The sequence below is a fragment of the Borostomias antarcticus genome (genome assembly GCF_949987555.1).
Source record: "Borostomias antarcticus genome assembly, chromosome: 11".
Classification (NCBI taxonomy): Eukaryota; Metazoa; Chordata; class Actinopteri; order Stomiiformes; family Stomiidae; genus Borostomias; species Borostomias antarcticus.
This window is the reverse complement of record NC_140244.1, coordinates 12,947,553-12,961,902: the sequence shown is the minus strand read 5'-3', so window position 1 is coordinate 12,961,902 and position 14,350 is coordinate 12,947,553. Positions and strand designations below refer to the sequence as shown.

Here is a 14,350-nt window from a genome sequence, read left to right as displayed (position 1 = left end):
CTCCCAGATCTCTTCTCTCCTCTCCTCTCCCAGATCTCCTCACCCCGATCTCCTCTCTCTCTCCTCTCCCAGATCTCCTCTCCTCTCTCCTCTCCTCACCTTGATCTCCTCTCTCCTCTCCCAGATCTCCTCTCTCCTCTCCCAGATCTCTCCCAGATCTCCTCTCCTCTCCCAGATCTCCTCACTTCTCTCCTCTCCCAGATCTCCTCTCCTCTCTCCTCTCCCAGAACTCCTCTCCTCTCTCCTCAGCCCGATCTCCTCTCCTCTCCCAGATCTCCTCACCTCTCTCCTCACCCCGATCTCCTCTCCTCTCTCCTCTCCCAGATCTCCTCTCCTCTCCCAGATCTCCTCTCTCCCAGATCTCCTCACTTCTCTCCTCTCCCAGATCTCTCCCAGATCTCCTCTCCTCTCCCAGATCTCCTCTCCTCTCTCAATCACCCCGATCTCCTCTCCTCTCCCAGATCTCCTCACTTTTCTCCTCTCCCAGATCTCCTCTCCTCTCTCCTCTCCCAGATCTCCTCTCCTCTCTCCTCTCCCAGATCTCCTCTCCTCTCCCAGATCTCCTCTCCTATCTCCTCTCTCCCAGATCTCCTCCTCTCTCCTCTCCCACTTCTCCTCACTTTCTTTGTGCATCAATTCTGTTGTGCTCATAGATTGCGTAATGGAGATGACTGCAGCGATCGATCCTTCGCCCTGAATGAATCCCAATGAAACCCACACACTCATACGATACTGTACACACACACACGCGCACACACACACACACACACCTCTTTCTCATTTCGATTCTTTTATGATTGTATAATAGCGTATCCTCTGTCCTTCCATCTGAGCCACTCAGAGGGAGATATTAGCCAATTTTCAAACACGACACAGTTAAGATTGCGTCAGCTGCATGAGATTCACCGATGGCGCGTGGGGGGTGTTAGGTCCTAGCAGGCCATCGTGGGGGGTGTTAGGTCCTAGAAGGCCATCGTGGGGGGTGTTAGGTCCTAGCAGGCCATCGTGGGGGGTGTTAGGTCCTAGCAGGCCATCGTGGGGGGTGTTAGGTCCTAGCAGGCCATCGTGGGGGGTGTTAGGTACTAGCAGGCCCTGTCCTGGAGCTGTGCTGAGGGGACGATAGTGTCCTGACGCAGCTGGTGTCCTCAAGATCACGCTACTGTATGACACATACATGTTGTGGACACGAACACTGCCAGTACATCTGCTGATGGACATGACTAGCCTTCGGCCGGGAGACAGGGAGGCGGAGTCACAGAATGTGCAGAAGATTAATCTGTAATGCAGCGTATCTGTGATCTACACCTCATGCCTGGCTCAATGTTAAACACCCTGTTCATAAGCCCTTCGTTACTGTAAACCTCACCTCAAAATACCCAGAAACCACCACTGGGGGTGAGAGCCCCACGCCCTCCCCGCAAAGTGACCAACAAGCACCGTCGTCGTCATGACGACGCTCCTAGAGGCGGCCAGCGTCACCAAAACAGAAACGGAAAAAACAAACAAACAAAAAAACAAAAAACAGGAAGAGACACAAACTGCTCCAAGAGGCGTCTGAGGCCCAAGTCAACACAGAGGGATTACAAGCCCAACACATCGCTCAAATCACACTACAGTTAGGGAGTGGGGGGGGGGGGGGTGGGCTTTGGAAGGCTGCTGGCTGGGCTGGGGGAGGGGTAGCGAGGGAAGGGGGGGGGGGTGGCTGGCTCCTGCAGAGTGGTGGTACGAGGAGGGTGTGTTTCGGACGTGAACATGTGCTGCTTGTCTCCGGACAAGTACAAGCTGTCACTTCAAACATGTCAGACTAAATATGATTGTCTTCAAAACCATTGATTTTTTTTTTTTTTTTTGTCGTTGTTTTCGTTTGTTTGTAAAAATGTCAGGACTCTGAGGTCTCTCTTTCTGGTTCCTCTTCCTGTCTCCTGCGTCCCACCGCACCACCCCGTCTCCTCCTCCTCCTCCTCCTCCTGCGGGTGCGTCGCTCAGCCTGGCCTCCTCTCTCCTCTTCCTCCTCCTCCTCCTCCTCTCCTCCCCGGGGGAGGGGCGGGGGTGTGGCTAGACGATGGAGTCCCAGTCGAAGTCGTCCTGGATGTCGTCGGCGGGCAGGCGGTGCATCTGGAAGGTTCTGGGGGGGATCATGTGCTGCTGGTTCAACTGGGGGTGGTGTCCTGAGAGAGAGAGAGAGAGAGAGGGTGAACACACACACGTACGCACACACACACACACACACACACACACACACATACACAGGTATGCAGACACACACACACACACACACACACACAGGTAGGCAGACACACACACACACACACACACAGGTAGGCAGACACACACACACACACACACACAGGTACGCAGACACACACATACACACACACACACACAGACTAACCTGTCATGGTGGGTCCAGCGCTGCTCATAGGGGGCATGTGGGGGTATCCCGGGGGGCCCATCATGGACATGCTCTGTCTGGAGTCCATGTACAGATTACCTGGAGCACAGACCCCACAGAGACGGGTCAGAACACAACAGAACCACAGGCCCAGGGATGGGCAGAACCACCAATCACATGAGGCCGGGTCGGCTTAGACCCGTGATGATGTGTTGGGGGTTAGAGTTAGGGGTTAAGGTTATGGTTAGGGTCAGCTGACTGACCTGTGGTGATGTGTTGGGGGGGCTTGTTGGGGTGCATGGAGCTGTGGCAGACGGAAGGCTGCACTGCCCCCTGTGGCTGGATGACGCCAGTGCGGGCGAAGAACTGGTTGATGGAGGAGCAGAGGTCAGCGATCTGGGTCGGCTCCAGGGACCAGTTATTCAGCTCCGCCTGTCTCATGCTCTCCTTCAAGCCTGGGGGGCACACACACACACGCACGCATGCACACACACACACGCTCACGCACATGCGCACACACACGGACACACACACGGACACACACACGGACACACACACACACACACACACACACATTAGCCATGGAAAAACAATAATCAGCTACCTTCCTCCAGAAGTATCTAAGTAAACCAGAGACAGTCTTATTCCTGATCCCTGAGTGAGGGTTAGGGGTAGCGTTAGGGTGAGGGTTAGGTCGAGGGGTAGCGTTAGGGTGAGGGTTAGGTTGAGGGGTAGCGTTAGGGTGAGGGTTAGGTTGAGGGGTAGCGTTAGGGTGAGGGTTAGGTTGAGGGGTAGTGTTAGGGTGAGGGTTAGGTTGAGGGGTAGCGTTAGGGTGAGGGTTAGGAGTAGTGTTGGGGTGAGGGTTAGGTTGAGGGGTAGCGTTAGGGGTAGGTTGAGGGGTAGGGTGAAGGTGAAGGGTAGGGGTAGGGTGAGGGGTAGGTTATGGGGTAGGTTGAGGGGTAGGGGTAGGTTGAGGAGTAGGGGTAGGTTCGGGGTAGGTTGAGGGGTAGGTTGGGGGTAGGTTGAGGGGTAGGGTGAAGGTGAAGGGTAGGGGTAGGGTGAGGGGTAGGTTATGGGGTAGGTTGAGGGGTAGGGGTAGGTTGAGGAGTAGGGGTAGGTTGGTGGTAGGTTGAGGGGTAGTTGAGGGATACGGTGAGGGTGAAGGGTTTACCTTGGAAAGGAGAGAGGTCGACGTCAGCCCAGTTGTAGCTGCTGGCGATGCGGCAGCTCTCTTTCAGTGCGTCCAGGTTGGGGGGATACCACTCAGAGAGACCTGCAACACACAATACCACAACCACGTCTCACCACTCAGAGAGACCTGCTCACACACAACCACATCTTAGCCTATTTGTACTGACAGAGAGGGACTAACTCTGCACAGATACCAAAGGTTTGCGCTCTCGTTACGTGAAATTAGCATTATTAATTAGATAGCACTGATGTCATTTGTTATAGGAGCTAACGTGAAGGATGTTAGAGTGGACCAGTCCATTACACAGCGTGTTCACTCAATGTTCCCAACATACAGTAGCATATATTGTATCATGTTAGATCGAGCAGTACTGCGTATTGGCCGCTAGGGGGCGCTGGCCCACTCTGACAGGCCCCAGACGGAGCTGCTGTGTGAATGCAGTTGCCTTTGTTCTCTCAGCTAACAGAAATCAAATGATTTACAGTTCAGAGCCCAATATATTCAACACACAACTAATGGATACTAAGGCAGTCAACCCAGTCCAGCTACTTACTGAGGGGCTTATCTGTGTGTGTGTATGTGTGTGTGTATGTGTGTGTGTATGTGTGTGTGTGTACTGAGTATGGGTCTGGAGAGTGTGTGTGTGTGTTTGTGTACTGAGTATGGGTCTGGAGAGTGTGTGTGTGTGTGTGTGTGTGTGTACTGAGTATGGGTCTGGAGAGTGTGTGTGTGTGTGTGTGTGTGTGTATCTGTGTGTATGTGCGTGTGAGACTGGGTCTTACCTGTGTTGCAGCCCATCTGTTGCTGGGCCGGGTGGTTCTGGAGAGCCAGGCCCTGGTGTTGGGCGTGTTGGGCGGGGTGTGGGGTGTGCTGGCCGTGTTGGGCGGGGTGTGGCTGGGTGTGCTGGCCGTGCTGGGGGTGGGCACTGTGTTGGGGGTGCTGTCCGTGCGGGTGTTGGTGCTGTTGGCTGTGCTGGCTGTGCTGGTTGTGCTGGGTGTGTTGGGTGTGTTGGTTGTGTTGGTGCGGGCCGTGCTGCCCGTGCTGGGGGAGGTGCTGAGTGTGGGGGGAGCTGTGGCCCGGGTGGCCCTGGGGCGGGTGGGACAGGGGCAGCTGTCCCGCGCTGCCCGGGTGGCTGTTGGGGTGGCTGTTGGTCAGGCTGTTCTGGGAGCTGATGGCACCGCTGGGGGAGTGCTGGTAGGAGCAGGAGGTGTGCGTCTGCTGGGGCGACTCCGACGGCATCATCAGACCTGGGAACACAACACCAGCCAATCAGATCAGACCTGGGAACACATCAACAGCCAATCAGATCAGACCTGGGAACACAACACCAGCCAATCAGATCAGACCTGGGAACACAACACCAACCAATCAGATCAGACCTGGGAACACAACACCAGCCAATCAGATCAGACCTGGGAACACAACTCCAGCCAATTAGATCAGACCTGGGAACACATCACCAGCCAATCAGATCAGACCTAGGAACACAACACCAGCCAATCAGATGAGACCTGGGAACACATCACCAGCCAATCAGATGAGACCTGGGAACACAACACCAGCCAATCAGATCAGACCTGGGAACACAACACCAGCCAATCAGATCAGACCTGGGAACACATCACCAGCCAATCAGATCAGACCTGGGAACACATCAACAGCCAATCAGATCAGACCTGGGAACACAACACCAGCCAATCAGATCAGACCTGGGAACACAACACCAGCCAATCAGATCAGACCTGGAAACACATCAACCAGCCAATCAGATCACTCATAACCGAACAAAGGAAAGGAGGCAGGAAGGAGAGAGAGAAAGGAAGGATGTACTGTACTCTACTGTACTGTACTGTACAAGTAAACCAAGGAGCCGGTGACTCAGCAGTACTGATTGTGAGGGTTAGAGCAGTGCCGGGCTGTTCTCCACAGCGTCTGAGGGTTAGAGCAGCTGTTCTCTACAGGGTCTGAGGGTTAGAGCAGCGCTGGGCTGTTCTCTACAGGGTCTGATGGTTAGAGCAGCGCTGGGCTGTTCTCTACAGGGTCTGATGGTTAGAGCAGCGCTGGGCTGTTCTCTACAGGGTCTGAGGGTTAGAGCAGCGCTGGGCTGTTCTCTACAGGGTCTGATGGTTAGAGCAGCGCTGGGCTGTTCTCTACAGGGTCTGATGGTTAGAGCAGCGCTGGGCTGTTCTCTACAGGGTCTGATGGTTAGAGCAGCGCTGGGCTGTTCTCTACAGGGTCTGATGGTTAGAGCAGCGTCGGGCTGTTCTCTACAGGGTCTGAGGGTTAGAGCAGCGCTGGGCTGTTCTCTACAGGGTCTGAGGGTTAGAGCAGCGCTGGGCTGTTCTCTACAGGGTCTGATGGTTAGAGCAGCGCCGGGCTGTTCTCTACAGGGTCTGAGGGTTAGAGCAGCGCTGGGCTGTTCTCTACAGGGTCTGATGGTTAGAGCAGCGCTGGGCTGTTCTCTACAGGGTCTGATGGTTAGAGCAGCGTCAGGCTGTTCTCTACAGGGTCTGAGGGTTAGAGCAGCGCCAGGCTGTTCTCTACAGGGTCTGAGGGGGCATCCTGGCCTCCTCTCTCGGTTGAGCCGCTGCCCCTGACGGCTACAGCTTCCCCCCGACCGCCCGCCAACCGGGCGCGCGGAGGGGGGAGGGGCTTGTCCGTCAGCGTGGCGCTGCAGCGGAGCCTCTCAGCTGGAGACGCCGCCCCCCCCCCCCCCCCCGGCGCCCCCTGCCAGGCGTGACCAGAGGAGCGCGCCTCTTATCAACACAGAGAGCCCCATTGTCAGACCAGTGGAAAAACAGAAAGCAATTAGCGTGCAGCTCCAGAATAATAACGCCAGCTCATTACCTATTATCAAAGGCAGCGAATTAGCTCGCTGTCTGAGTGTGAAATCCTCTTGTCCGCTTTGTTTTAATTGCAGAGGGCTCGTCTGACGGAGAGATTTTGACTTTAATGCAGATGAGAAAAGGTAACAACCCTCAGCTAATGAAACATAGATGGCGGATTAAAGGGGAAACACTTTGAAAATATTAGCATGAATGCATTTGGTGAAAGTGGGTTAAAGAATGAAAGCTCTGACTGTAACCCACTTGTCAAGTGCTGAGTTTTGTTCCTCAGTCAATCAGATTACGAACAAAAAAAGCATTCAGTTCAGAGAGGCTGATGGGCTCTTTGGATCTGACCCTGTGACATCGACCATAGACCAGTCACGTAACCAACGCCCCACACATTTTATAAAGGTTTGGACTCTGCCATCTTCTACTCATCTGACCAAGTACAGTATGAACGCATAAAAACAGCCCGCTAGATTACACGCAAACCACAGTATCAACACAGCGCTGTACATGTGATGTATAAATGAGGTACGAATATATTATACACTAATCAAGCAAATATATTAAATATACAACACGCTATGCATTATTGCATGTTAACTCCCTGCCTGTCTGACAGAAACCAGGCCAGGCTGAGCACCACAGCATGGAGACAGCAGCATAGATCTGCTCAGCATAGATCTGCACTACTACTACACTACGCAGAAATACAGAAGTATAGATCTGCTCAGCATAGATCTGCACTACTACTACATCTTCTCATCTTCTCCTTCATCGTATGGGTAGCTTGGTTTCGTCCTCTCCCCCCAGGCTCGGGCCGAGGGGCTATCCTTTACCACCCCGAGCCTGGGTGGGGTTCACCCACGCTATATATCCGGGTACACCTCCAGGAGCCACATCACCGTTTCCTCATCCACAACCGTCAGGCCACGCATTCCGTTGGGCGTCCGATATATCGGACAGTCCTGGATGACGTGGTCTGTGGTTTGTTCCTTGGTGTCACACTCACACGCCACACAGGATACCAAGCCCCATCTGTGCATCGATGAGCGGAAGCTTCCGACGCCGGTCCGGAGGCGATTAAGCCTCACCCACGCTGGTCTGGGTAAGTCCATCCCGGGAGGGGAAGGACCGGAGGCCGGGATGAAATCACGCAGTCTGGAGGTGTTCGCCTCCCACTCCACACACCAAATGTAATCAGCCCATCCTGCCTCGCTGATGTTAAGATCTCTGTATTGCTGCAGGAGATCCCGTGCGGCACAAAAGGATGTCTCAACTTGAGACGCCAGGGATATATCTACACTACTACTACACTATGCAGAAATACAGCAGTATAGATCTGCACTACTACATTACGCAGATATACAGCAGTATAGATCTGCTCAGCATAGATCTGCACTACTACACTATGCAGAAATACAGCAGTATAGATTTGCTCAGCGTAGATCTACACTACGCAGATACAGTCATATATATATCAGTCAGTATAGATCTGCACTACTACACTACGCAGAGCTACAGCAGTATAGATCTGCACTACTACACTACGCAGATAGTCATATATATATATGAGTCAGTATAGATCTGCACTACTACACTACGCAGAGATACAGCAGTATAGATCAGCACTACTACTGTACAATACGCAGAGATACAGCAGTATAGATCTTGACTACTACACTACGCAGAGCTACAGCAGTATAGATCTTGACTACTACACTACGCAGAGATAAAGCAGTATAGATCTGCACTACTACAATACGCAGAGATACAGCAGTATAGATCTTGACTACTAAACTATGCAGAGCTACAGCAGTATAGATCTGCTCAGTATAGATTTACACTACTACACTACGCAGAGATACAGCAGCATAGATCTGCAGTACTACACTTCACAGAGATATAGCAGTATAGATCTGCAGTACTACACTACGCAGAGATACAGCAGTATAGATCTGCTCAGCATAGATCTGCACTAATACACTATGCAGAAATACAGCAGTATAGATCTGCAGTACTACACTACACAGAGCTACAGCAGTATAGATCAGCACAATTACACTACGCAGAGCTACAGCAGTATAGATCAGCACTACTACACTACGCAGAGATACAGCAGCATAGATCTGCAGTACTACACTACGCAGAGCAACAGCAGTATAGATCAGCACTACTACACTACGCAGAGATACAGCAGTATAGATCAGCACTACTACACTACGCAGAGATACAGCAGCATAGATCTGCAGTACTACACTACGCAGAGCTACAGCAGTATAGATCAGCACTACTACACTACGCAGAGATACAGCAGTATAGATCAGCACTACTACACTACGCAGAGCTACAGCAGTTTAGATCAGCACTACTACACTACTCTGTCTGGCTGTGCATTTTCCCTGGTCTCACGGTTCGATTGTGATTATTCTGACAACGCTTCGATTTCATATCATGATGTATCATGATTATAATGTGTTGCATCCTCAATTTTCTATATTACTGCACTTCTTGTGCTCATTTCGACAACCTGGATATGCACACAACATTTTCTAAGAATGTTTATCAAGCTTCATTGTGTTGCACTAGCATTAGCCACCAGTGGGAATTGGAACGACCCAAAGCTATCTACAGCATGAAATTAACTGAAAATTATCTCCTTTAGTAAAAAAAAAACATCATAGGCAAGTTGAAAATGAGGCCCTAAATAAAAAAAAATCCAGAGTATCCCTTTAATTTCAACACCGCTAGTGTCTACTGGCCTGACTAGTAGAGGGTATGGGCCCTAGACCCAGAGGGTAGGAGGGTACTGTAGGTAGGAACTAGAGGATAGGCCCTAGAGCAGTGGTTCTTAACCTGGGTTCGATCGAACCCCAGGGGTTCGGTGAGTCAGTCTCAGGGGTTCGGCGGAGGTCAAGACACACACCCGACTCATATGATTCGTGATGACATGCCCCGCTTGGCCATCATTGGCTGCAGGTGACCACGCTACATCGCTTGACCTATCTGTGCTGCAGGGAATTTGGTGCGCTCAGTAGTCGACTTGTGACTGTCGTGATGGTACGTCGTGTGATTGTGAAAGGAACAGACTTTGTTGCGAAAATGACATGAGAGTGGCACTTGCCATGGTGAAGCTGCACATTTCTGAACTGGTCTCTGAAAGGCAACAGCAGAAGTCACACTGATTTGCAGTAAATATTCATTATTATGTTTTTGTTTTTGTGTGAAAATCATGTTTTGATGGTTTTGTTCTTTGAACACAGTGATGTTGATGCACGGTTCATTTTGTGCACCAGTAAAATATATACCTATGTTTTTAATTTGAAAAAATCATATTTTATTTTTCCAATTAAGGGTTCGGTGAATGCGCATATGAAACTGGTGGGGTTCTGTACCTCCAACAAGGTTAAGAACCACTGCCCTAGAGGGTAGGCCCCAGTACTTCTCTCTGTGTGGTAGGTAGGTGTGGTACGTAGGTAGGTAGGTGTGGTAGGTAGGCAGGGGTGCTAGGCAGGTGTGGTAGGTAGGTGTGTTAAGTAGGTGCGGTAGGTAGGTAGGTAGTTAGGTGTACTAGGCAGGTGTGCTAGGCAGGTGTGCTAGGCAGGTGTGGTAGGTAGGTGTGTTAAGTAGGTGCGGTAGGTAGGTATGTTGGGTAGGTGTGGTAGGTAGGTGTGTTAGGTTGGCGTGGTAGGTAAGTAGATGTGGTAGGTAGGCATGGTGGGCGTGCTCGTTAGGTGTGGTAGGTAGGTGTGGTAGGCGTGCTAGGTAGGTGTGGTAGGTAGGTGTGTTAAGTAGGTGTGTTAGGTAGGTGTGTTGGGTAGGTGTTAGGTAGGTGTGTTAGGTAGGTGTGTTGGGTAGGTGTGTTAGGTAGGTGTGTTAGGTAGGTGTGGTAGGTAGGTGTGTTGGGTAGGTGTTAGGTAGGTGTGTTAAGTAGGTGTGTTAGGTAGGTGTGTTGGGTAGGTGTTAGGTAGGTGTGTTAGGTAGGTGTGTTAGGTAGGTGTGTTGGGTAGGTGTGTTAGGTAGGTGTGTTAGGTATGTGTGGTAGGTAGGTGTATTGGGTAGGTGTGTTAGGTAGGTGTGTTAGGTATGTGTGTTAGGTAGCGTAGGCCACTTACCTTGTTGGCTGAAGGACTGCTCAAAGACCGTCTTGTAAAGGCTACGGAAGGAGGCACTGAGATCCTCGAAGTCGGAGAAGAGGAGCTGCTTGTCCCGGTCGGGCATGCTGTACTGGGGCTGGGGGGGCTGGGGCACGGGCTCCGGGTGGCTGCTCACCTGGGGGGGCAGAGAGACACCGCTACCGTCAGTTACCCCCGGTCTGCTTCGTCCTTCGGGAGCTGATTGTGATGGTTTTCTATTCCGTTCTGATCTGATGCACTGATTGCAGCCGACGCAGATGAAAGTCTAAATGAGTTTCATCACTTAAGGCATTGGTAGGTAACCTCTACCACAGACAAACACAGAGTCTGACAGCCCGAACTAGATAGAGAACAGCAGAGTCTGACCCGCTGGGCGCCAGACGACATCATCACCATCAAGCATGGGGACATGCTGTCTCTCTGTCTCATGGGGACATGCTGTCTCTCTGTCTCATTGGGACATGCTCTCTCTTTGTCTCATGGTGACTTGCTGTCTCTGTCTCATGGTGACATGCTGTCTCTGTCTCATGGTGACATGCTGTCTCTGTCTCATGGTAATTTGCTGTCTCTGTCTCATGGTGACACGCTGTCTCTGTCTCATGGTGACTTGCTGTCTCTCTGTCTCATGGTGACCTGCTGTCTCTCTGTCTCATGGTGACCTGCTGTCTCTCTTTCACACCCTGCTAGAGAAGTGGCCACACACTCCAATGTTTACTACAAAGCACTGCTCTGGAACGAGCCAGGCTAGCTGGTGAGACCTGGGCCTTAGCTGGTGGGACCTGGGCCTTAGCTGGTGGGACCTGGGCCTTAGCTGGTGAGACCTGGGCCTTAGCTGGTGGGACCTGGGCCTTAGCTGGTGGGACCTGGGCCTTAGCTGGTGGGACCTGGGCCTTAGCTGGTGGGACCTGGGCCTGGTAGCCCGCCTGACAGCTGCCTGTCTCCGTCTGAGAGCTGTGGAAGGCCTGTGGGCTGACCGTTCTCTGCCAGCTCTCCTCCTCTCCTGGCATCAAGGACTGCAACCAGAACGGACACAAAGCCAATACTCAAGTGACCGACAAACCGTATTTAAAACTAAATCAATACCAGCACCTTGTACAAATAAGCTGTTTTTTTTGTTGCTGTGTGTATTTGCGTGGGAGGTCGATATTCGCGCTGGGCCCTGTGGTGGAGAGCAGCGCGGGCAGTCTTCGCCTCTGGCCACACTTTGTCCGATTTTATTATGTAAAAGACTGCGATGTGATGAGAGCTCTTCTTCGTTTGTTCTTCGTCTGGCATCAATTCAACGGGGGCGAAGACCGGCGCCGTCTCGCTGCTTTTCCGGCGCGGCGTGCGGCCGGCTACGGCCCGTACTTCCTGTGGGGACGGCCCAAAGCTCAGTCCAGCGGGTGCTCAGCTAACTACCGTACCGTACGCCAACGAGCCCAGTGCCGAGAGCTGACCCACGGGCTCTGAGGGCCACTGGACCAGAGGGTCGGAGGAGTTCTGAGGGCCACTGGACCGGAGGGTCGGAGCAGCTCTGAGGGCCACTGGACCGGAGGAGTTCTGAGGTGGGAGGAGAGGAGGCTCTGCTCTGCCAGCGCCACTCTAACAGATCCATCAGTCTGAGGTGGATGGATGTTGAGCGCCCGCGGCAGAGTGCACTCTGGGATGCAGGGGAGGACTGCGCGGCAGAGTGCACTCTGGGATGCAGGGGAGGAGAGAGAGGGTCGTCTCTGGTGGGAGGACATCAGATGGAGCTTCTCTCTGTCTGCGCTCTCTGGTGGGGCTCTCCTCTTGTCTCTTCACCTCCTCTGTCTGCTCTCTCCTCTTCACCTCCTGTCTGCTCTCTCATCTTCACCTCTGTCTGCTCTCTCCTCTCACCTCCTCTGTCTGCTCTCTCCTCCTCACCTCCTCTGTCTGTTCTCTCCTCTGTCTGCTCTCTCCTCCTCACCTCCTCTGTCTGCTCTCTCCTCCTCTGGCTGAGGCTCTGGTGGGGCTCTCTCTTCTTCACCTCCTCTGTCTGCTCTCTCTTCTCTCCTCCTCTGTCTGCTCTCTCCTCCTCACCTCCTCTGTCTGCTCTCTCCTCTTCACCTCCTCTGTCTGCTCTCTCATCTTCACCTCTGTCTGCTCTCTCCTCTCACCTCTGTCTGCTCTCTCCTCCTCACCTCCTCTGTCTGTTCTCTCCTCTGTCTGCTCTCTCCTCCTCACCTCCTCTGTCTGCTCTCTCCTCTCTCCTCCTCACCTCCTCTGGCTAAGGCTCTGGTGGGGCTCTCCTCTCTCTCCCCCCCTCTCTCTCTCCCTTTCTCCCCTTCTCTCTCTCGCCCTCTCCCCCTCTCTCTCCCTCCCTCTCCCCCTCTCTCTCTCTCTCTCTCTGATGAACCAGCACGGCCTGGTAAACTGCACTAACCGGTCGGTAGGAAGGTATTACATCATCCTGCCGGTGCCTGTATTCAGGCGGTAGTGGCTTTACGTTACGCCGTGGCGCTGTCTTACTGGCGTGCGCGTTAGTGGGCGGAGTCTTACCGGCGTGTAGCTGTGCACGCTGCCCACGCTGTTGAGGTTGACGGAGGCCAGGCTCTGGTCAGACAGGCTGTTGTTTAGGCTGCTCCTGGGGCTGTCGCTGCCGTCCTGGTCTGGGTTGTACAACGCCACCTGGAACAACAACAACAACAACAACAACAGGCATCAACATCCAATCGTATCACACTACAGTGTTCAGGGTGGGCTGACTGACACTGAGGCCGGGGTGTTCAGAGACAGAGACCATCCTCACCCCGCGGGCAGCGAGCCCCCCCCCCCTCCACGCCATGAGGCGCAGATGAGGAAGTACGTGTGCACCACCTTTGGATAATGTACTAGTTTGGCAACAAAGGCCATAACCAACCTAAAGGCGTGTGTGTGTGTGTGTGTGTGGTGTGTCAGTGTGCAGGTCTGTGTCACTATGCCATTTCTTATTGCTGAGAGCCTCCCCGGAGTGAGAGTGTGTGCAGCAGAGCGACCCCCGCTCCCCCCCCCAGCGCCTGCCCAGGGACACCCCCCCACTGAGCGCCTGCCCAGGGACTGGCTCCTCCCCCTCTGAGTGGCGGACCAGGCTCCTCTCCCTGCGGAGCTGAGGGGTGGACCTCCCCCCTGCTAAATAAAGGTCAGGCCAGAGGCAGTGTCAGACCTAGCAGCCCGGTCGGGGAGCTCTGACCTTTCAGGACATCTTCAGAACCATCCCAGCTCTGACCGGCTAGAATCTACATGGCTGACCACTACCATGCCTGGTCTGAGCTCTGGGACTCCACTCAGGGGCGTCATGCAACCCAAAAAACGGAGGGGGCACGAGATAGTGAAGCACACGCGTGCAGCGCTCGTGCGAGGCGTTGCGCGCGCACAATTTTAGTGTTTTTTTGTGCATTTTTGCAGTTTAAAATCAGGACACAGCACACTACCAGTTGCCACTCAAGCGGTGTGAAATAAAAGTTACCGGTAGCGTTCTTTCAAGGACTTTCAAAATAAAAGTAAGGGGAAACAAATCTACTTTGGCATTGGTCCGAATGATATACTGTATACTGAAGTATGAAGTATATTGAATCTGAACTGAACTGAATAGCCTAATATTTGGAGGACCAGTTCATCAGTTAAGGACAACCTTAATCTAAATGTATGCAAGCAGACCATGAAAACGTGTTTATCTGAGACGAGGCGAGGGGGGGGGCTTCCAGGTCCAGTGTTCATTTGGAAGAAACCAAAGAGGGTGTTTGGCTTTTTGAAAGAGGTTGTGGTGGCTTTTCGAGGTGGTCTATGACATAATTAAAATAATACATTCTGCTCAGTA

General features: G+C 52.8%; 1 protein-coding gene across 1 annotated transcript in view; it reads right to left on the bottom strand.

Annotated features, from left to right (window-relative positions):
* Positions 1 to 541: 541 nt before the first annotated feature.
* foxj3 (forkhead box J3) overlaps positions 542 to 14,350 on the bottom strand; it is a 112,711-nt gene continuing 98,902 nt past the window's right edge. Inside the window, exons 6-12 of the mRNA XM_084445253.1 lie at positions 13,054 to 13,182; positions 10,531 to 10,687; positions 4,367 to 4,831; positions 3,564 to 3,665; positions 2,656 to 2,847; positions 2,393 to 2,491; positions 542 to 2,168 (exon numbers count right to left, since the gene is read on the bottom strand). Of these exons, the coding sequence (XP_084301379.1) occupies positions 2,056 to 2,168; positions 2,393 to 2,491; positions 2,656 to 2,847; positions 3,564 to 3,665; positions 4,367 to 4,831; positions 10,531 to 10,687; positions 13,054 to 13,182 (1,257 nt within the window). The 3' untranslated portion in view covers positions 542 to 2,055. The remainder of the gene's footprint in view (positions 2,169 to 2,392; positions 2,492 to 2,655; positions 2,848 to 3,563; positions 3,666 to 4,366; positions 4,832 to 10,530; positions 10,688 to 13,053; positions 13,183 to 14,350) is intronic.